General features: G+C 35.3%; 1 protein-coding gene across 5 annotated transcripts in view; it reads left to right on the forward strand.

Moving 5' to 3' along the window:
* The first annotated feature begins 2,125 nt into the window (after nucleotides 1-2,125).
* PAX7 (paired box 7) overlaps nucleotides 2,126-25,931 on the forward strand; it is a 142,221-nt gene continuing 118,415 nt past the window's right edge. For 2 of the 5 annotated variants that reach the window (XM_073656176.1, XM_073656172.1), the window contains exons 1-4: nucleotides 2,127-2,569; nucleotides 5,441-5,676; nucleotides 5,845-5,974; nucleotides 7,933-8,067. In XM_073656176.1, coding sequence (XP_073512277.1) covers nucleotides 2,485-2,569; nucleotides 5,441-5,676; nucleotides 5,845-5,974; nucleotides 7,933-8,067 — 586 coding nt within the window. In that variant the 5' untranslated portion in view covers nucleotides 2,127-2,484. Of the gene's footprint in view, nucleotides 2,570-5,440; nucleotides 5,677-5,844; nucleotides 5,975-7,932; nucleotides 8,068-25,931 lie in introns of all 5 variants that reach the window. The other 3 variants (XM_073656173.1, XM_073656175.1, XM_073656174.1) reach the window with 3 other exon arrangements.

The following is a 25,931-nucleotide window of genomic DNA, read 5'->3' on the forward strand; positions in this document are numbered from 1 at the left end:
TGAGGATTTACATTATAATGTTTAGTTCGATTCTCAGTTCTTCTAGGTAAAGAATTTTGTGTAAACAATGTAGAGGATAAAGAAACAAAAAGTAATAATACCAATACGCATAACAATATTACTAAACGATACTACAAATATTAATTATTGTAAAATTAATTAATAATTAGCAATAGTTCTAGATATACTCCCTCATCATCCTCCATAAATCGCAGATTCACTCTGCAGCTATTTTCCCCCCAACAATATTTTGTTAATGACATAAGCAGACATTTCCACTTGGAATATTTAATAATAATAAAAAAAAACCTCTTTAATCCAATATTATAGTTGCTAATAAAATTATTACTTTTTCTTTTTTTCATGCAAAACCTTGAAATAAATTCGAGATAATAAAAGGGTTAATTCGGTGGGTTTTTTTTAACCCCTTAAAGTCCGCTATTTTGCACTTGCGATCTGATTATTTTCGTTTGCACTGTAATAAAATTCATTAATTAATTACCATATGAGGGTAAAGTGAAGAACAGCACCCCCTTTCCCTACACAGATTAATAAGGCTGCGAGGTGTGTAAGGGTCGCCATCACTGCAAGCAGCGGCTGGGGGGGGATGTTGCCCCAGTCCTCTCAGGCAGGTAACCCCCCACATCTACTTGTGAAATTGCCATTTCACCCCTCCACACTGTTTAATTGTTGGAAAGATGATTTGTGAAATTGCTCTCCACCAGGACATCAGTGCACGCCTGTCGTGGCTGCAAAGAGATCCTGGGGAGCTGACAACTCTCTGCAGCCCCAAATTACAGGGGGCAATTAAAAGGTTCATTAAGATGCCTGCACAGGGCACACTGGGGGGCTGAGATTAATGGCAGCATTCAGGGAACCCTGATTAATAATAATAAATGCTGCACATTATTTATTACATTATTTATTGCATTATTTATTGCATTATTTATTACATTATTTATTACATTATTTATTGCATTATTTATTACATTATTTATTACATTATTTATTGCATTATTACATTATTTATTACATTATTTATTGCATTATTTATTACATTATTTATTGCATTATTACATTATTTATTGCATTATTTATTACATTATTTATTGCATTATTACATTATTTATTGCATTATTTATTACATTATTTATTGCATTATTTATTACATTATTTAATACACTTGTTGGATGCAGCAGAGTTGGGCACCGAGTACAGGAAATTGTGGGGGGAAGAATGAAGATGATCGAGTCGATCACCCCTCTATAAACTTATGTGATAGGTGGTCTTCATTACCCACATAAACTCAGCTGTTAACAGTATCACAGATAGGAGCCCCCTAAATAAGGATCCCACAAGGACCCTGCATGTGAATATCAGATGGAATGTTCGTTACAATGTATCATGTGAGCTGTATAACGTTCTCATCCCTTCTGTCGCAGCACACAGCCTTCTTTCTCTCCTCTGCTCTTTGTATCTAGTTCACACATCTACTGATATTCTTTGGAATCGTCAGTGATCTGGGGGGACAATGTAGGATAAATCCAGGACAGAATGAAAAAGTTTCCTCTGAATATTAAGAACCCCCTCATTTTACATATGAAAAACATTGATTGTGAAGTTTGGCGTCATCCCCTGCTGAGAAGGATTTTCAGCTCTGCTCGGCCCCCCCAAAAAACGTGCACCCCCTGTCTGCCCAGGGACAGCCATTGTCCTGTGACTGCCCAGTGTCTGCACCTGGAGCTCTGCATAAGATGGAATTAAGACAGGTAGTGCCAAGGACTAGGGGCAGCAAGACAAAATCTTCCTAGAAATTCAGCCCTGCTTATGATATTCCTGACACTGTACCTGGGCACCTGGCAGAAAGCAGAGCAGCCTCACCATAGCGATTCATTAAGATTTGCTCCCACATCATCTCCCCCCCCCCCCCCTCACCAGCAATATTGAGCACATTTTTAAAGAAACTGTAAAAGAAAAAGTCTATTTTTTTTTCCCCCTATGATATCTGAGAGAGAATGAGGCCGGGTGTAAAGTAGTGACAATCCTCCCAGCCTGTGCATTGTGCCTTCTGCTTGCCATTGGTCCAGGAGCCCAGTCCACTGCCCCAACCCTCTTCATGAATAAAAGAACCAGGGAAGAGCCTATCATCAGTGATCACAGCCTCTCCTCCTCCACAGTGCGCCAAACTTCAGGCCACTTTACCAACTTGCAAAGCTCTCAGCTGACATTGTGCTGCCCCCCCCAAAACATCCTGCACCTCACCAGAAGTCAAGCGCAAGACCCCTGCTATCCTCCTACTGCGGTGCCAGGCTCCTAGTTTTGCAGCAGGGAACCTATTTTCCCAACTTTCTGGGGACCACCACTCTGTATCTTTTTTTTTTTATTATTCCAAAAGACTGGGGGCTACACAGACTTGTCATTCCATTGGACATTTAACTGGGCTCCACTGAGAACCAGGAGTCTATTCCAGCCGCCCAACTGCGAATGGCTGCCCTGCCTGGCACTGTCCCAAGAATGATGCGGCCGGCTCCAGGTCAGAACTACCCCCGGACAGGATTCCCCCTGGAAGGTAAGTGCCCCCCTGCAATGCTGGCCTCTGCCTGGCTGTCACTAGGAAGGGAGATAATACACATTCTATAATATAGGGAATGTATTCCAAAGCACACATCCTTTATTTAGATTCGTTTCCTTGTAGCATTTTGGGGAATACAGATAATACAGATGCATATAAATATATATATATTATATTTATATAATATATAAATATATATTATATATATATATATTTATTTATTTATTATTTCTTTATAAGTTTGCACGCTAGTCTTTGCTTTATTTGTAGCTCTTATGTTAGACCCTTGGGAAAATCCTGTAGAAAGAGTCGCTTTCTTTTTTTTTTTTTGTACCTGTAACTTTCTCAGCTCAGATGTGTCGCAGTGTCCAGTGAATGCGCCTTCGGTGCGGTTTAGTCGTTAATTGTCGCAGCTGTCAGGCTCAGTGTGTGACTGTCCCACTTCTCCAAAATCCATCTCCATCTATTCCGTGATCAAGTGGCCGCAATAAAACTGTGAAAAGCCACGAAAACTGCAAAACACACAATCCGCGGGGATTTACTGGAGAGCCGAAAGAAAGGAAAACAGGCGCAAAGAGACAGATCAACGGATTACTGCGATGTTTGCTCAACATGACTGCGAATAATGAGTGCGGCTTGTCGGGGCCACTTCACGGTGAGATGGGCCCTCAGAGTGGCCCCTCACCTGCAATCACCGCTGCAGGGTGTAGGAGCCAAGTGACCGGGGAATTAACGGCGCATGATTGTCATTAAATCTCCAAATATCTGCGTCCTCCCCGGCGAGCTAAATTATGCAGCTCCCATGCCGGAAAATCGCCCTAATCTGCTCCATCTGAATGAGACGATATTAAACAAATTGCCGATCTCTCTGCCGGATTATCAGAGCCCAGCAGCCCTTTAATAGCTCCAGCGGAAAATCGGCGCAGTTCTTTCCATCAGTTTATATGATATAAGAGCCCCCCTCCTATAGAGAGCAGATATGTCCATCTTCTAATCATTTAATAATATTTACTACATATTACTGCAAAGGTTTTATAATCAATCCTGATAATTAATAGCAGGAAAAAGTAACAAAAAAAAAAAAATCATACAAGGTCCTGAGATTTCAGGGGGAAAAATAAGAACAAAACAAAACGAGATAATAAAGATATTCCTTAATTTAACTATGAATAAAGACTAAAGTCACCCACTTTGTATATAGATCCATTATGTAATATATTATATTCATACAGATGCTTTTTTGCTGTGTAAAATAAATATAATGTTAGAATGTATAAGTGTTATATGTACATTGATATTAGAAATATGGAATATATAATATATATATATATATATATATATATATATATATATATATAATGAGTATTAATATTCCAGCAGTCGATATTATGTGTCTGGGTTTAGCATATGTACATTAATACATGGGATATGATATATATATATATATATATATATATATATATATATATATATATCATGAGTATTAATATTCCAGCAGTCGATATTATGTGTCTGGGTTTAGCATATGTACATTAATACATGGGATATGATATATATATATATATATATATATATATATATATATATATATATATATACCATGAGCATTAATATTCGAGCAGTCGATACTATGTATCTGGGCTTAGCATATGTACATTAATACATGGGATATTATATATATATATATATATATATATATATATATATATATATATATCAAGAGTATTAATATTCCAGCAGTCGATACTATGTATCTGGGTTTAGCATATGTACATTAATACATGGGATATGATATATATATATATATATATATATATATATATATATATATATATATATATATATATATATATATATGTATATATATCATGAGTATTAATATTCGAGCAGTCGATACTATGTATCTGGGTTTAGCATATGTACATTAATACATGGGATATTATATATATATATATATATATATATATATATATATATATATATATATATATATATATATATATATATATATATATCATGAGTATTAATATTCCAGCAGTCGATACTATGTATCTGGGTTTAGAATATGTACATTGATACATTCATATTATTAGAGTGAAATACATAGAACACACGTGGGAATATTCTCGCCGTGGATACAATGTATCAGGGTGTAATACATAATTTGTATTAGAATATCCTGGCATAGTATAACATGTACATATTATGGATCAGGAGGATATAATTTGTGCTTTTGCCTAGTGTATTTGTGGGTAGTATTTCTATAAACTGATGTGGAAACGAATATTTCAGGCAGTCTTATTATATTTAATATTAGTTAACGAATACTTCAGTAATAGCACTTAATACTTTATCCAGTGTACAGTATGAGAGGGTAGTAAATATAAAAGTATTAATCAGTGCGTGTATCACTTATGTAAAGTTCTAGAATGTTAATAGCGCATCCAATGTATGGAAATGTACAGGAGTGCCCATTATACAAGACCAGCTGATGGTTATTGATATAATTAATAGTCGTTAATGATCAGTATAATTAGTAGATATTAATATTCCAGTCTCAGCAGTTTAGTGAATGTGTGAGGACAGTTATATTAACACAATAAATCTTGTAGTATTGTGCAATGAATGATCAGACACAATGTAGCAGCGCTGGGAGCAGATCTTTGCAGGTAGCCATCATCCAGTGAAGGTGGTGCACAGTCCAGGATCCAGTGAAGGTGGTGCACAGTCCAGGATCCAGTGAAGGTGGTGCACAGTCCATACCCTTATCCCTGCTGCTGGTAGTTTGTGGGGGCTGCACTCACTCTGCAGGGTGGTCGGCTTATTGTATAGGAATGTGATAAGTTTGTATTTTCTTCTCTCCTCCAGTGTCCACTCCTCTGGGCCAAGGTCGAGTAAACCAACTCGGAGGAGTCTTCATCAATGGCAGACCCCTGCCCAACCACATCAGACACAAGATTGTAGAGATGGCCCACCATGGGATCCGGCCATGTGTCATCTCCAGGCAGCTCCGGGTCTCTCATGGCTGCGTGTCCAAAATCCTGTGCAGATACCAAGAGACTGGCTCCATCAGGCCCGGGGCCATCGGGGGCAGCAAGCCCAGGGTGAGTGGAGACATTGTATATCACAGGCCACTGCTACATGATAACTAGCCATACAGTAAATGTGGCTATAACGGCAAAACACGGGAAATCAGCACATATATATATATGTAAAGGCGTCCTCTGCCCCTCCATACTGACCTGCTGCCCCCCATGTGTTCACCATTAAAGCAGGTGGCCACTCCCGATGTTGAGAAGAAGATCGAGGAATACAAGAGGGAGAACCCCGGGATGTTCAGCTGGGAGATCCGGGACCGGCTGCTGAAGGACGGGCACTGTGACCGGAGCTCGGTCCCCTCAGGTGAGCGCAGGGGCCGCAGTCCCAGGACCCAAAACTACCAGCTCCCTGTACACAAGACCCTGAGTGTGTGCTCCACTGTATGAGTGTGCACTGAGATAATGAGTGTGTGCTCAGCAGTGTGAGTGTGCACAGAGGTAATGAGTGTGTACTCAGATGTATGAGTGTGCACAGAGGTAATGAGTGTGTACTCAGATGTATGAGTGTGCACAGAGGTAATGAGTGTGTACTCAGCAGTGTGAGTGTGCACAGAGATAATGAGTGTGTACTCAGATGTATGAGTGTGCACAGAGGTAATGAGTGTGTGCTCAGCAGTGTGAGTGTGCACAGAGGTAATGAGTGTGTACTCAGATGTATGAGTGTGCACAGAGGTAATGAGTGTGTGCTCAGCAGTGTGAGTGGTGAGTGTGCACAGAGATAATGAGTGTGTGCTCAGATGTATGAGTGTGCACAGAGATAATGAGTGTGTGGTCAGCAGTGTGAGTGTACATACACTGCACAGGCACAGAGATAATGTGTGTTCTCCCTTGTACATGTGTGCACAATGTATATTATGGGATATATAGGATGAGTGTTCTAACTTGTATATATATGTGCGCAATGTATATTATGGGATATACAGGATGTGTTCTCACTTGTATATATGTGTGTGCACAATGTATATTATGGGATATACAGGATGTGTTCTCACTTGTATATATGTGTGTGCACAATGTATATTATGGGATATATAGGATGAGCGTTCTCCCCTAGGTGTGCTTTTCCTGTATATTCCAAGATGTGTGTGCCCTCTGTATGTGTGTGCTGTACTCTGAATATTATAGTATATATTGAACAGTTGTTCTCACTTGTATAAGTATGTATGTTGTATTTTATATAAGTTTGCTTTTTGGTACTTTAAGAAATCGTTTTTCCCCCTGCTTATATTTTGGATGCTCACAACTAGGAAAGACTTTTTTCTCTTGTTTATTATAGGATTATGCATGTTCTCAATATATATTTTAAATGTATTAAATTATAGGATTAGTTTGCGCCTTAATGTAGTATAGGATGGTGCTAACAAAGTAAGGGTGAAAGTGCCTGATATAGTGTAAGTGCACATACTGTGTATTATATATGTGTACACCATATAAATGGTATTATTGGTTGTGTGTGTGCACCTTGTGTATATTAGGATAAGTATAGAATTATTCATATCCACAATATTATATTACAAATGTATCTGCTTCTTAATATAATTGTGCACTTTGCATATGATATGAGTATAAACGTGGGCAATGTACATTTTAGAAGTGTGAATGATGATGAATGTGCACATTGTATAAGTTTATATAATGTTATATTATAGTAACTTTCTATTATATGTTATACTAGATAAGGATGATACTAGATAGGTGTTTAACTTATTATTATTTTGGGGGGTGGGGGGGATCAGTGTGTTCTCCTATATATTTTATTTTTTTGTGTTTCCAGTGTATTGATCTGTAAAGTTAAATGTTTTTGGTGTATATTGGAAGTATAAAGGTCTTAAGTATACTTTTTTATTTTTATTATTATTATTATTAATTTATAATGTTCACATTTTCATTCTACACTATTGGTTGAGTGCTGCACCCATAGTACAGGATGTATACTATGTATACTGAGTATATACTGTGAGTTCGGACATCATTATATTATATGAGTTTATTTTTATAGGACCTGTGTACAATGATAATATATATATATATATATATATATATATATATATAGATATAGATATATAGAGAGAGAGAGAGAGAGATATATAGATATATATATATATATATATATAGATATATATATAGATATAATATGTGTATATAATGCATTTGCTCCTAGCTGCACACTATATATCATGTATATTTAAGCCTATTAAGGGCCACAATTTTTTTTTCTGTAACCCAAATTTATATCCCCTCCCGTCTCTTTCCATTTCTGAGGTTTAGTGAGTTCGATTAGCCGGGTCCTGAGAATAAAGTTCGGGAAAAAAGAGGAAGATGATGATTGTGACAAGAAAGATGAAGATGGGGAGAAAAAGACCAAGCACAGCATCGATGGCATCCTGGGCGACAAAGGTCGGTGCAATGCAGTCCTGGGGGTCAGGGGGTGATATAAGGAGCCCTGCACTGATGATATAACGCTGCATGCATGTGTGCATTATTTGTGGAAGATGATTATGACGTCATGGGTAGTTGTTCTGGTTGACATTGGTTTATTGCATGTGACATAGGAGGATGAGGCTGCAAAGTGTCAGGACCGAGGGTTTGGTAGTTTTTGTCACCAGAGGGGAAAAGTGGGCAAAAGGCTTAAATATGAGGGGGGAGTGATCTGGAGATGAATAATGGAGCTGTGATGTAGGAAGTGTCAGGAATGTCCCCCCATGGGGCTGAGAATGAAAGCGTCAATGTAAGAAATGTCCGGAAGAATCACATCCCCTCCAGACCAGCCTGATCTCCCCCGACCCTCCAGCATGGGACCCCCAGATCTGGGGCAAGGTGGGTGCTCCTGCTGCTGCTGCAGCCACAGGTGACCGCACATATGGGGGCTCTGGACCCTCAGCGATTATTTATCGGCCGCTGCGGGGCTTTTGCTTTTAGGTCATTTGTTGCGATTTCTATAAACGCTCCCTAGAAAGCAGCGATCAGCAGCAATTAGCGAGCGGCGACAGTCGCAGGGAGGAGGGACGATGAGCAGTGACAGGAGGGTGCACGGAGGAGCAGCTGCGCTTCCTTTACAAGCGCATTTTATCCTTTGGGTTATTTGTGGTGCTAGTAATAATAATAATATAACCCATAAAACGAATAATGGCACATGGTGTCCACGATTATTGCTTTACCTGTGCACTTTACATTGCTGATATTCACAGAAACCTTGTACATTTGTTCTGCGACTTTCCTGAGAATAAATTACTTTTACTGTTTAACCATCACTATCCCTAACTGCTGATGTATTATTGGTTGTAGATTTATATTTGTTGTGAAGTGTAATGGTTTTTATGGTTTTGATTAAAATGTGCAAGTTTAATTCGTTTGTAACGAAATTTGGTGGCAATTATCCAGCATTTTATTATTATATATTTATAGAGAGTGAAAGGATGCATTATATATATAACAACATATATATGACCAGATAGATATTTTGATAGATTATATAGAGACATGTGGATATATTTTATATAGAGATATGGTTAGATTATATATAGATATATGGATAGATAATATATAGATATATGGATAGATAATATATAGATATATGGATAGATAATATATAGATATATGGATATATTATATATAGATATATGGATAGATTATATATAGACATATGGTTTGATTATATATAGATATATGGTTAGATTATATATAGATATATGGATAGATTATATATAGACATATGGTTTGATTATATATAGATATATGGTTAGATTATATATAGATATATGGATAGATTATATATAGATAGATGGATAGATTGTATATAGACATATAGATAGACTGCATATAGATATATAGATAAATTACACACATATATATATATATATATATATATATATATATGACTATATGACTAGATAGATCTATTGATATATTATATATAGATCTATGGATAGATTGTATGTGGATAGATTGTATATATATATATAAATATATATATATATATATATATATATATATATATATATATATATATATATATATATATATAAAATAGTAGAGACAGCACTCCAAAATAGATGATTTATTAGCTCAAAAAGAGCTGCAGCGACGTTTCGGCTAGATATAACCTTTTTCAAGCAGATATCTGGATAGATTGTATATAGATATATGATATATATATATATATATATATATATATATATATATATGTCACTCCTATATATATGACTAGATAGATCTATGGATAGATTGTATATAGATGTATGGACAGATTGTATATAGATGTATGGATAGATTATATATAGATGTATGGACAGATTGTATATAGATATATGGATAGATTATATATAGGTAGATGGATAGATTGTATATAGATATATGGATAGATTGTATATAGATATATGGATAGATTATATATAGATCTATGGATAGATTGTATATAGATGTATGGATAGATTGTATATAGATGTATGGATAGATTGTATATAGATGTATGGATAGATTGTATATAGATATATGGATAGATTGTATATAGATGTATGGATAGATTGTATATAGATGTATGGATAGATTGTATATAGATGTATGGATACATTGTATATAGATGTATGGACAGATTGTATATAGATGTATGGATAGATTGTATATAGATCTATGGATAGATTGTATATAGATGTATGGATAGATTGTATATAGATGTATGGATAGATTGTATATAGATGTATGGACAGATTGTATATAGATGTATGGATAGATTGTATATAGATCTATGGATAGATTGTATATAGATGTATGGATAGATTGTATATAGATGTATGGATAGATTATATATAGATATATGGATAGATTGTATATAGATGTATGGACAGATTGTATATAGATGTATGGATAGATTGTATATAGATGTATGGATAGATTGTATATAGATGTATGGATAGATTATATATAGATATATGGATAGATTGTATATAGATGTATGGATAGATTGTATATAGATGTACGGACAGATTGTATATAGATGTATGGATAGATTGTATATAGATATATGGATAGATTGTATATAGATGTATGGATAGATTATATATAGATATATGGATAGATTGTATATAGATGTATGGATAGATTGTATATAGATGTACGGACAGATTGTATATAGATGTATGGATAGATTGTATATAGATATATGGATAGATTGTATATAGATGTATGGATACATTGTTTATAGATATATGGATAGATTGTATATAGATGTATGGATAGATTGTATATAGATGTATGGATAGATTATATATAGATATATGGATAGATTGTATATAGATGTATGGACAGATTGTATATAGATGTATGGATAGATTGTATATAGATGTATGGATAGATTATATATAGATCTATGGACAGATTGTATATAGATGTATGGATAGATTGTATATAGATGTACGGACAGATTGTATATAGATGTATGGATAGATTGTATATAGATATATGGATAGATTGTATATAGATCTATGGATAGATTGTATATAGATGTATGGATAGATTGTATATAGATCTATGGATACATTGTATATAGATGTATGGACAGATTGTATATAGATGTATGGATAGATTGTATATAGATGTATGGATAGATTATATATAGATATATGGATAGATTGTATATAGATCTATGGACAGATTGTATATAGATGTATGGATAGATTGTATATAGATGTACGGACAGATTGTATATAGATGTATGGATAGATTGTATATAGATATATGGATAGATTGTATATAGATCTATGGATAGATTGTATATAGATGTATGGACAGATTGTATATAGATATATGGATAGATTGTATATAGATATATGGATAGATTGTATATAGATCTATGGATAGATTGTATATAGATGTATGGACAGATTGTATATAGATATATGGATAGATTGTATATAGATATATGGATAGATTGTATATAGATCTATGGATACATTGTATATAGATGTATGGACAGATTGTATATAGATATATGGATAGATTGTATATAGATATATGGATAGATTGTATATAGATCTATGGATAGATTGTATATAGATGTATGGACAGATTGTATATAGATGTATGGATAGATTGTATATAGATGTATGGATAGATTGTATATAGATGTATGGATAGATAATATATAGATATATGGATAGATTGTATATAGATCTATGGATAGATTGTATATAGATGTATGGATAGATTGTATATAGATGTATGGATAGATAATATATAGATATATGGATAGATTGTATATAGATGTATGGATAGATTGTATATAGATGTATGGATAGATAATATATAGATCTATGGATAGATTGTATATAGATGTATGGATAGATTGTATATAGATGTATGGATAGATTGTATATAGATGTATGGATAGATTGTATATAGATGTATGGATAGATAATATATAGATATATGGATAGATTGTATATAGATCTATGGATAGATTGTATATAGATGTATGGATAGATTGTATATAGATGTATGGATAGATAATATATAGATATATGGATAGATTGTATATAGATCTATGGATAGATTGTATATAGATGTATGGATAGATTGTATATAGATGTATGGATAGATAATATATAGATATATGGATAGATTGTATATAGATGTATGGATAGATTGTATATAGATGTATGGATAGATAATATATAGATATATGGATAGATTGTATATAGATCTATGGATAGATTGTATATAGATGTATGGATAGATTGTATATAGATGTATGGATAGATAATATATAGATCTATGGATAGATTGTATATAGATGTATGGATAGATTGTATATAGATGTATGGATAGATTGTATATAGATGTATGGATAGATAATATATAGATATATGGATAGATTGTATATAGATATATGGATAGATTGTATATAGATGTATGGATAGATTGTATATAGACCTATGGATAGATTGTATATAGATATATGGATAAATTGTATATAGATGTATGGATAGATTGTATATAGATGTATGGATAGAATGTATATAGATGTATGGATAGATAATATATAGATATATGGATAGATTGTATATAGATATATGGATAGATTATATATAAATATATGGATAGATTATATATAGACATATGGTTAGATTGTATATAGATGTATGGACAGATTGTATATAGATGTATGGATAGATTGTATATAGATGTATGGACAGATTGTATATAGATGTATGGACAGATTGTATATAGATGTATGGATAGATTGTATATAGATGTATGGACAGATTGTATATAGATGTATGGATAGATTGTATATAGATGTATGGATACATTGTATATAGATGTATGGATAGATTGTATATAGATGTATGGATAGATTGTATATAGATGTATGGACAGATTGTATATAGATGTATGGACAGATTGTATATAGATGTATGGATAGATTGTATATAGATGTATGGATAGATTGTATATAGATGTATGGACAGATTGTATATAGATGTATGGTTAGATTATATATAGATGTATGGACAGATTGTATATAGATGTATGGATACATTGTATATAGATGTATGGATAGATTGTATATAGATGTATGGACAGATTGTATATAGATGTATGGATAGATTGTATATAGATGTATGGATAGATTGTATATAGATGTATGGATACATTGTATATAGATGTATGGACAGATTGTATATAGATGTATGGACAGATTGTATATAGATATATGGATAGATTGTATATAGATATATGGATAGATTGTATATAGATGTATGGACGGATTGTATATAGATGTATGGACAGATTGTATATAGATGTATGGATAGATTGTATATAGATGTATTGATACATTGTATATAGATGTATGGATACATTGTATATAGATGTATGGACGGATTGTATATAGATGTATGGACAGATTGTATATAGATGTATGGATAGATTGTATATAGATGTATGGATACATTGTATATAGATCTATGGACAGATTGTATATAGATGTATGGATAGATTGTATATAGCTGTATTGATACATTGTATATAGATGTATGGACAGATTATATATAGATGTATGGACAGATTGTATATAGATGTATGGATAGATTGTATATAGATGTATTGATATATTGTATATAGATGTATTGATACATTGTATATAGACGTATGGACAGATTGTATATAGATGTATGGACAGATTGTATATAGATGTATGGATAGATTGTATATAGATGTATGGATACATTGTATATAGATCTATGGACAGATTGTATATAGATATATGGATAGATTGTATATAGATGTATGGATAGATTGTATATAGATGTATGGACAGATTGTATATAGATGTATGGACGGATTGTATATAGATGTATGGACAGATTGTATATAGATGTATGGATAGATTGTATATAGATGTATTGATACATTGTATATAGATGTATGGATACATTGTATATAGATGTATGGACGGATTGTATATAGATGTATGGACAGATTGTATATAGATGTATGGATAGATTGTATATAGATGTATGGATACATTGTATATAGATCTATGGACAGATTGTATATAGATGTATGGATAGATTGTATATAGCTGTATTGATACATTGTATATAGATGTATGGACAGATTATATATAGATGTATGGACAGATTGTATATAGATGTATGGATAGATTGTATATAGATGTATTGATATATTGTATATAGATGTATTGATACATTGTATATAGACGTATGGACAGATTGTATATAGATGTATGGACAGATTGTATATAGATGTATGGATAGATTGTATATAGATGTATGGATACATTGTATATAGATCTATGGACAGATTGTATATAGATATATGGATAGATTGTATATAGATGTATGGATAGATTGTATATAGATGTATGGACAGATTGTATATAGATGTATGGACGGATTGTATATAGATGTATGGATAGATTGTATATAGATATATGGATAGATTGTATATAGATGTATGGATAGATTGTATATAGATGTATGGACAGATTGTATATAGATGTATGGATAGATTGTATATAGCTGTATTGATACATTGTATATAGATGTATGGACAGATTATATATAGATGTATGGACAGATTGTATATAGATGTATGGATAGATTGTATATAGATGTATGGATAGATTGTATATAGATGTATTGATACATTGTATATAGATGTATGGACAGATTGTATATAGATGTATGGACAGATTGTATATAGATGTATGGATAGATTGTATATAGATGTATGGATAGATTGTATATAGATATATGGACAGATTGTATATAGATATATGGATAGATTATATATAGATGTATGGATAGATTGTATATAGATGTATGGACAGATTATATATAGATATATGGATAGATTGTATATAGATATATGGATAGATTATATATAGATGTATGGATAGATTATATATAGATGTATGGATAGATTGTATATAGATGTATGGACAGATTGTATATAGATATATGGATAGATTGTATATAGATATATGGATAGATTGTATATAGATATATGGATAGATTATATATAGATGTATGGATAGATTGTATATAGATGTATGGACAGATTGTATATAGATATATGGATAGATTGTATATAGATGTATGAATAGATTGTATATAGATCTATGGATAGATTGTATATAGATGTATGGATAGAATGTATATAGATGTATGGATAGATTGTATATAGATGTATGGATAGATTGTATATAGATGTATGGATAGATTGTATATAGATGTATGGATAGATTGTATATAGATATATGGATAGATTGTATATAGATATATGGATAGATTGTATATAGATCTATGGATAGATTATATATAGATGTATGGATAGATTATATATAGATGTATGGATAGATTGTATATAGATGTATGGATAGATTGTATATAGATGTATGGATAGATTGTATATAGATGTATGGATAGATTGTATATAGATATATGGATAGATTGTATATAGATATATGGATAGATTATATATAGATGTATGGATAGATTATATATAGATGTATGGATAGATTGTATATAGATGTATGGACAGATTGTATATAGATATATGGATAGATTGTATATAGATATATGGATAGATTGTATATAGATATATGGATAGATTATATATAGATGTATGGATAGATTGTATATAGATGTATGGACAGATTGTATATAGATATATGGATAGATTGTATATAGATGTATGAATAGATTGTATATAGATCTATGGATAGATTGTATATAGATGTATGGATAGAATGTATATAGATATATGGATAGATTGTATATAGATGTATGGACAGATTGTATATAGATGTATGGATACATTGTATATAGATATATGGATAGATTGTATATAGATGTATGGATAGATTGTATATAGATGTATGGACAGATTGTATATAGATATATGGATAGATTGTATATAGATGTATGGATAGATTGTATATAGATGTATGGATAGATTGTATATAGATGTATGGATAGATTGTATATAGATGTATGGATAGATTGTATATAGATGTATGGGTAGATTGTATATAGATGTATGGACAGATTGTATATAGATGTATGGACAGATTGTATATAGATGTATGGATAGATTGTATATAGATGTATGGGTAGATTGTATATAGATGTATGGATAGATTGTATATAGATGTATGGATAGATTGTATATAGATGTATGGACAGATTGTATATAGATGTATGGATAGATTGTATATAGATATATGGATAGATTGTATATAGATGTATGGATAGATTGTATATAGATGTATGGATAGATTGTATATAGATGTATGGACAGATTGTATATAGATGTATGGATAGATTGTATATAGATGTATGGACAGATTGTATATAGATGTATGGATAGATTGTATATAGATGTATGGATAGATTGTATATAGATATATGGATAGATTGTATATAGATGTATGGATAGATTGTATATAGATGTATGGATAGATTATATATAGATCTATGGATAGATTGTATATAGATGTATGGATAGATTGTATATAGATGTATGGATACATTGTATATAGATGTATGGATAGATTGTATATAGATGTATGGGTAGATTGTATATAGATGTATGGATAGATTGTATATAGATGTATGGATAGATTGTATATAGATATATGGATAGATTGTATATAGATGTATGGACAGATTGTATATAGATGTATGGATAGATTGTATATAGATGTATGGATAGATTGTATATAGATGTATGGACAGATTGTATATAGATGTATGGATAGATTGTATATAGATGTATGGATAGATTGTATATAGATCTATGGATAGATTGTATATAGATGTATGGATAGATTGTATATAGATGTATGGATAGATTGTATATAGATATATGGATAGATTGTATATAGATGTATGGATAGATTGTATATAGATATATGGATAGATTGTATATAGATGTATGGATAGATTGTATATAGATGTATGGATAGATTGTATATAGATGTATGGATAGATTGTATATAGATGTATGGATAGATTGTATATAGATGTATGGATAGATTGTATATAGATATATGGATAGATTGTATATAGATGTATGGACAGATTGTATATAGATGTATGGATAGATTGTATATAGATGTATGGATACATTGTATATAGATGTATGGACAGATTGTATATAGATGTATGGATAGATTGTATATAGATGTATGGACAGATTGTATATAGATGTATGGATAGATTGTATATAGATGTATGGACAGATTGTATATAGATATATGGATAGATTGTATATAGATGTATGGATACATTGTATATAGATGTATGGACAGATTGTATATAGATGTATGGATAGATTGTATATAGATGTATGGATAGATTGTATATAGATGTATGGACAGATTGTATATAGATGTATGGATACATTGTATATAGATGTATGGACAGATTGTATATAGATGTATGGATAGATTGTATATAGATGTATGGATAGATTGTATATAGATATATGGATAGATTGTATATAGATATATGGATAGATTGTATATAGATGTATGGATAGATTGTATATAGATGTATGGATAGATTGTATATAGATATATGGATAGATTGTATATAGATATATGGATAGATTGTATATAGATGTATGGATAGATTGTATATAGATGTATGGATAGATTGTATATAGATGTATGGATACATTGTATATAGATGTATGGACAGATTGTATATAGATGTATGGATAGATTGTATATAGATGTATGGATAGATTGTATATAGATGTATGGATAGATTGTATATAGATATATGGATAGATTGTATATAGATATATGGATAGATTGTATATAGATGTATGGATAGATTGTATATAGATGTATGGATAGATTGTATATAGATATATGGATAGATTGTATATAGATGTATGGATAGATTGTATATAGATATATGGATAGATTGTATATAGATGTATGGACAGATTGTATATAGATGTATGGATAGATTGTATATAGATGTATGGATACATTGTATATAGGTGTATGGACAGATTGTATATAGATGTATGGATAGATTGTATATAGATGTATGGATACATTGTATATAGATGTATGGATAGATTGTATATAGATGTATGGATACATTGTATATAGATGTATGGACAGATTGTATATAGATGTATGGATAGATTGTATATAGATGTATGGATAGATTGTATATAGATGTATGGATACATTGTATATAGATGTATGGACAGATTGTATATAGATGTATGGATAGATTGTATATAGATATATGGATAGATTGTATATAGATATATGGATAGATTGTATATAGATGTATGGATAGATTGTATATAGATGTATGGATAGATTGTATATAGATGTATGGATACATTGTATATAGATGTATGGACAGATTGTATATAGATGTATGGATAGATTGTATATAGATGTATGGACAGATTGTATATAGATGTATGGATAGAATGTATATAGATATATGGATAGATTGTATATAGATGTATGGATAGATTGTATATAGATGTATGGATAGATTGTATATAGATGTATGGATAGATTGTATATAGATGTATGGATAGATTGTATATAGATGTATGGACAGATTGTATATAGATGTATGGATAGATTGTATATAGATGTATGGATAGATTGTATATAGATGTATGGATAGATTGTATATAGATGTATGGATAGATTGTATATAGATACATATCTGCACATGATACAATATTTCCTCTGTAGTTTGGGCACAATGGCGAATCCTTCTCTTCTCTTTCCCCTTTTATCTCAAACTTGAGGATGAACTTGAGGCTGATAAAAGGCCGCGCTGTATAGAGGCATCAGGAGGAGCCGAGTCCCACCACAAAGCCGAGATCTCCCCCCATATACAGGGGGACGAGGGGGGCGAGGGTCCATTCTGCGCGGAGCACAATGCGCCGAGCCCCCCGCTGATCTCTCCTCACTCTGTGTAATGTAATATTAGGGCTTTGTCCTGGGGGGGGGAGCAGAGACCCCCATTTACATCGCTCAGAAGAGGATCGGCAGCAGCAGTGCTCGGCCTCCGGGGCTCGGTGCTGCTGATCACTGCCCGGTAATTAGTCGGCGGCTCCCGGTGCTGCCGATCACTGGCGAGAAACTAAACGCTGCTCCCCTCCTGCCGGGGGGGGGGGGGCAAACTGCTGAAGTGCCGGGTTCACAAGGGTTAATGGGGGGCCGCCGAGGACAGCAGTAATCTGTCTGCGCCGATCACCTCCACACATTGTCACAGATTAATCTTCTGCCAGATCTCAACCTTAAATTATTATTGTGCATTTTATTTTACTTTTCCAGTAACATTTAATAGGGGCTTTTTTTTTCCCCCCTTATTCTTTTTTTATGTAGTGATAAATGCATGAAATCGTCTCGATTTTGCTAAATTGGGGGGGGGGGGGGTCGATACCATATAATAAAAATAAAGTAATAACGAAAAATATTGATCATATTCGTTCTACGATGTAACAACATTGCGGATAATTCTATGTAGCAGGAAGAGTGAGATTGATACAATGTATAACGGCATCTGACGATCGCGGGGGGCGATGTGATCGCTGGGGGGCTGTCGGTAAGATTCCCATTTATCCCCCCCATCAGAGCTCACTCTCCGGGTGTTTTAAGTTGAAGGGTTTTAAGGCAGATTAAATTGAGTCTTTATTTCTCCACTTTCATCTTTAAACGGCTGAGCCGAGCTCGCCCGAGGGCGCAGGCTGCCAGTCGCCCACATCTCCCTCTGGAGCAGACGCCCGATTTATCAGCACTAATTGCGGAGAGGATTTATCGCCCTCTTACACACTCTGCAGTGTAGATGAGGCCATAGAGGAGGGTACCTGCCAGGATCAGGGAGGGGGGTATATGTGCCAGGCCTGGCTCTGTGCTGCACCATGGTCTGCACATATACAGGAAAAACCTATTCCTAAATAATGGAAACCCTGCAATGCAGAGACCCACCACAGGGGGCGCCACAAATCTCCTGCAATATTGCAAGTATTTAGTCATATCCACAAAGAGATCTATCAGGCTGTCCATATTGGGGTTAAAGTGGTGCAAATATTCTGAAGGTCAAGTGCGTGACCTTGAGTTTGTCCCCCCCCCCCCTGGTCCTGATACCTTGTGTGCATCCTCTGCTCCATGTATAGAAAACATCTTCCACATTGACATACAGAAGTCTACAGGGTGGGCACGGATAGAAAAGGGCCAGTCTATAAATCCTACTCAAAAGAAAAGTGAATAAACGCTCAAAATATTCAATATACAATATATATATACATAAGGATAAAAAAAAACAATCAACCAGACGGAGAATATATATATATATATTCTTTATTTTTATATAGCGCTAACATATTCCGCAGCGCTTTACATACATTATCGTCGCTGTCCCCATCGGGGCTCACAATCTAGATTCCCTATCAGTATGTCTTTGGAGTGTGGGAGGAAACCGGAGAACCCGGAGGAAACCCACGCAATACATAGAGGGGATAGATACATGGGGAAAGTATAATAATCCCAGAAAAGTGTATGGGGAGTAGGGTCATTTCTCTGGATAAGTATAATATATCCAGATATAATATATAGACAGACTTGAAATAAATAAATCAAAGTGGATAGTTTGAATAAATAATCATATAAACATACTGCAATAGGTATATCACGTAATAAATATAATATGACTAAAACATCAAAACACAGGGAAAAGAAAAATACCATGTAAAGACACCCCAGGACTCCAACGCGCGTTTCGCCGGGTGGCTTTCTCAAGGAGTATAAGCTGCTTGCTTTTTTGGACGTGGAGGTGACCTCCTGACCTCTTGGGTCCCTGCACCAATGACATGTCCGCTCCTGAATCCACCCTCAAAACAACTCCCGAAGTTGGATAACACTGATGTGACCCCAGTGTTGCACATTCATTTATTTATTCTTCTTACTTAATTCCGCAACGCTTTACAGACATCATCGTCGCTGTCCCCATTGGGGCTCACAATCTACATTCCCTATTAGTATATCCTTGGAGTGTGCACACCGGTGTAGAACGAGACATTTTCCAATAGACTGGCTGGAGCTCACAGCCGAATCCATTTGATATTTATATCGTGTGTATTATGATCCACTGGGCACTTGTACTATATTCTGGGCCCGATGTGTTTGGCCATGTTTTGGGTGACAGTTCTGGTACTCAACCCTTTAACTCTGGGCCCGCTGTGTTTGGCCATGTTCTGGGTGACAGTTCTGGTACTCAACCCTTTAACTCTGGGCCCGCTGTGTTTGGCCATGTTCTGGGTGACAGTTCTGGTACTTAACCCTTTAACTCTGTCTCGTATGGATGAACTGGGGACCATCATTTACAATGTTCTGGGCATTCACCCTGTAATATTTTGAGTACCCCCACATACTAGCATTCATCCTCTCGACCTCGTGTACTCAGTGTTGACTATGTTTTGGGTCTAGTCTCTGTCATCCTTATCTTGAATCTGTTCCAGGTCCATGTAGGGTATTTACTTTGCTTTGTTCCTTGTCCATCCCTGCACTGATTACATTCTGGGGTCTTCAGACTCTTCATTATGAACTTGTATTTACCACGTTGGCTGCTGTATATTTTGCTACTTCTCCATTTCCTGTGGATCCATTTAGGATCATGTTCCTGGACCATCCATGTACTGGTCTCTACCACACGGCTAGGTCCTGGGTTCTTCCACACACTACTCCTAATTTTGGCCATGTTCTAGGTGCATCTATAAACTTGTATTTACCATGTAACTGTTTTTGGTTTAATTACCATTTTCAGTTCTTTTGTGGATTAATTTATATTCACCTTGCTATGTTCCTGGTCCATCCTTGTACCGGTACATGGACTAGGTCCTGGGTTCTTCCACACACTAGCAGTCACAATCTATATTTTGTTCTAGGTGCACTCATGAACTAGTACTTACAATGTAGCTTTGCTGTGGGTCTTATTATGGGTCCATTTCATCCCTCACATTGTCCAGGTTCTTCCGCACTCTTGTAGTCACCGTGTTATGCCCTAGTTACCATGTTGGCTTTATTCTTGCTCTACATAGTTGTAGTCCTCTTATCAGTCATCTCTTGTTCTCCTATAGGAAGTAGCAATCCTAAAAGTCAATATCGACCCTTTAACAAGCCTTGTCACATGACTTAGGATAAAAGCCAGAATCCCAGCTGGCAAAGACAGTGTTTCAGGGTAACTGCCCCTCATCAGTGCAAAGAGTAAGATCTGGTTTGGCTGTGTGAGAGGTGTAAAAATAATGATGAGAAAGTAATGCCCGGACTTGGGGAAAACAATAAACGATTAGTAACCAAAAAAATAAGAAGGTGGATTCACACTTATCAAGTGGCAGCTTCCAGACTCCACCACCTGTATCTATGTAGGTTTTGGGATATAAATCATATTTGAAGTCGGAAAGGAATTTTTGGCAACTACCATCTACATTATTGGGTTTTTGGCTTCTTCACGACCTGAGTGTAACCTTTACAACTATGACGTACTGTTCTTATACCTGATAGGATATCTAGGAGATGATCTATGCACATGTTCTCTTTCAGCCATTGTACAAGAGATATCATATATTTTGGATAATTTGTTACATGTCTGACCACCTTTAATAGTCACCGATAGTCATGATCGTCTGGGATGCATTGAGCTGGGGGTTGGACACGAGGACCCTGGAGGTTCCCTCCGACTCTAACAGGGGTGAAAGGGGTGAAAGTCATGGAAGGACACCAGTCGTAGAATGTTCCTCTCCCCTTCCTCGGCATCTAGCCTTATTTCACCTGCCGTGTAATGTAACAGGAGTTGCCATTAACCTCCCCTACCATTTATCACAACCAATCTGCATTCATTAAACCAACAAGCCCCTGTGTGTGTGAGTAGGGTATGTTCACTTCATTAAGTCAGGGGGATTACTCAAGGTTGCCAATGTAATCAAACACGACACAGCCTGGGATTTGTGAGTGGGATCAGTTTAAATAATGGGGGGCACGGAAAGGCATAAGAGAAGTGTCAAGCAATTCCCTGGCTCCGTGCGCGCATATTGAGAGACACAAACCCAGGGATATCCTCTCGGTGCTGATGAAGCTTACATGTCACAAGGCATCCTGAAACAAATGAGCAACAACAAGAACACCACAAAGATAACAATTACAAAGACAAACATTGGCTTTTGGGAACGAGTAGCCGGGAGAAGAAGACGGTCTACATGAACAAAGTAGGCGAATGTTTGCAAGATAAACTCTGCCTAAATCAAGTGTGACGGGAGGAGAGGGAGCGACAGAGTCAGGAGGAGAGCGGCGCAGATAAGGCCGCATATTATTATTATTATTATTATTACACTGGGAATTTAATAACGCCGCTCACGCTTTCTCTTTCCAGCAAACAGCTGCTCTAGATATTTTTTTTTTTAATGTTTTATCCCGATTTATTTGCTCGGAGTGAAATTATCTATCCTTCCTTGCACTAAGATAAAGTATGGCGAGAATGGGATACGAGACCCTGAATGATATGTCATCACTTATGGCAATTTAGGGGGGGGGCATAAAAGAAGTGATGATCATTAATAATCCAGCCATAAACAATGATTATATTTTTGCCAAGGGTACAAAACGATCAGTCCTGAGTGATGACTATCACAGCGGAGACCTCCAACCCAGTAACTGATCGCACCTGGGCACTAGGGGGGCACAAAAAAGTCCCTTTTGCCTATATAAAAAGATCAATGCTATTAAATATTTGCAATAATAGGGGCCCCGTTGGAGCTTTTGCATTGGAAAAGGTTCAGAATGTATTAGCCTGTGGTAAGCGCTAACATTTTCTTTGCTCGGATGCATTGTACGTAATAAAACATCTACCTCCATATCATATTCCGAGATCAATATATTGTCTTTCTCTTGATAATAAATGTATGGCCTAGTCAGATGTATTCGGCTTTAGTAACAAGTTCTCGTATTGCTATGACCAATACATGGAGAGCCACATGCATAAGGCTCCGGAGTCGCATGGGGCTCCGGAGTCACTGGTCAAGCAGCGATGAACATGATGTCACGGGTGTATCAAGTGTGACAGACAGTCGCTCTGGATCCGACTGTAGAAGGTCACTGCGCTTGGCATTGCAGACGCCTTCTTGATCCTCTCATCTCTGTATTGTAGTCTTCCTTTAGGACCCAGCAGCGACCCCCACCTTTTGCTGCTAATTGACACACCCTTGCTTGGTAGTTAAAAACTCTGTGTCTTCAGAGAGGCGCCGGTGATAGTTCTTTGTTCCTCTCTCCATGCCTAGAGTACTAGTAGGTGGCTAGTTTCTTCTTGGACTTCCCTTGGAGGACAGTTGGTGTTATCTCTCTGGTGTCTTCTCAAGTCAAGTGTATCCCCTTTGTTTGTTTACCTGTTTGTCTTTAGTTTGTAGTGGGGCCTGACCAGTGTTCTTCCCATTCCATCCCTACCTAGGGCCTACCTCTAGGGGCAGTCAGGGATTAGGTTTCCTACTCGGCAATATGTGCAGAACCTATATAGGGACATTAGGGGAGTCAGAGTGTGGTCAGAGTGGCCTAGGGGGTCTCCAGTTCCCCTTTCCCCCTCGTCTTCTCAAGCTAAGTGTATCCCGTTTGTTTACCTGTTTGTCTTTAGTTTGTAGTGGGGCCTGACCAGTGTTCACCCCATTCCATCCCTACCTAGGGCCTAGCTCTAGGGGCAGTCAGGGATTAGGTTTCCTGCTCGGCAATAGGTGCAGAACCTATATAGGGACATTAGGGGAGTCAGAGTGTTGTCAGAGCGGCCTAGGGGGTCTCCACTCCCCCTTTCCCCTCTTCCCGTCGTTGTACACTTAGTCTTTCCCTCACCTTGCGTGACACATGAGCAATATTTGTAACAGGAGGAGTGATTGTCCTTGTGAAATATGTCTTTATACTTGACCCTAAGGCATTATTTGCATTCAGGGTGAATCTTCTAACTATGACTAGCCCAACAGTGTATAGTTCAGGAACTTAATAGGCATGATACTGATATTGTGATACAACAACTAACAGCTAATTTACAGAAACATTAAAGAAAGTGTCCAAAAAGTTTACCAGCTCCCCGGGTATAGACAGGCCTAATCCAAGGCACGGCACATGCTCCTGTGTAACACGCCAATGAGGATCCAAAAATGCATCTGTAGTCCAGCGGCCTGGGTAAAGCATAGCATCTTCTTTACTACCGAAAAATACTGAAGAGTTAGGAGCCACATCGGACTGCCGAAAAATACTGAAGAGTTAGGAGCCACATCGGACTACCGAAAATACTGAAGAGTTAGGAGCCACATCGGACTACCGAAAAATACTGAAGAGTTAGGAGCCACATCGGACTGCCGAAAAATACTGAAGAGTTAGGAGCCACATCGGACTGCCGAAAAATACTGAAGAGTTAGGAGCCACATCGGACTACCGAAAAATACTGAAGAGTTAGGAGCCACATCGGACTACCGAAAATACTGAAGAGTTAGGAGCCACATCGGACTACCGAAAAATACTGAAGAGTTAGGAGCCACATCGGACTACCGAAAAATACTGAAGAGTTAGGAGCCACATCGGACTACCGAAAAATACTGAAGAGTTAGGAGCCACATCGGACTGCCGAAAAATACTGAAGAGTTAGGAGCCACATCGGACTACCGAAAATACTGAAGAGTTAGGAGCCACATCGGACTACCGAAAATAC

The sequence above is a fragment of the Phyllobates terribilis genome, unplaced genomic scaffold (genome assembly GCF_046119375.1).
Source record: "Phyllobates terribilis strain yellow unplaced genomic scaffold, ASM4611937v1 Scaffold_12__6_contigs__length_324123572, whole genome shotgun sequence".
NCBI classification, from domain to species: Eukaryota; Metazoa; Chordata; class Amphibia; order Anura; family Dendrobatidae; genus Phyllobates; species Phyllobates terribilis.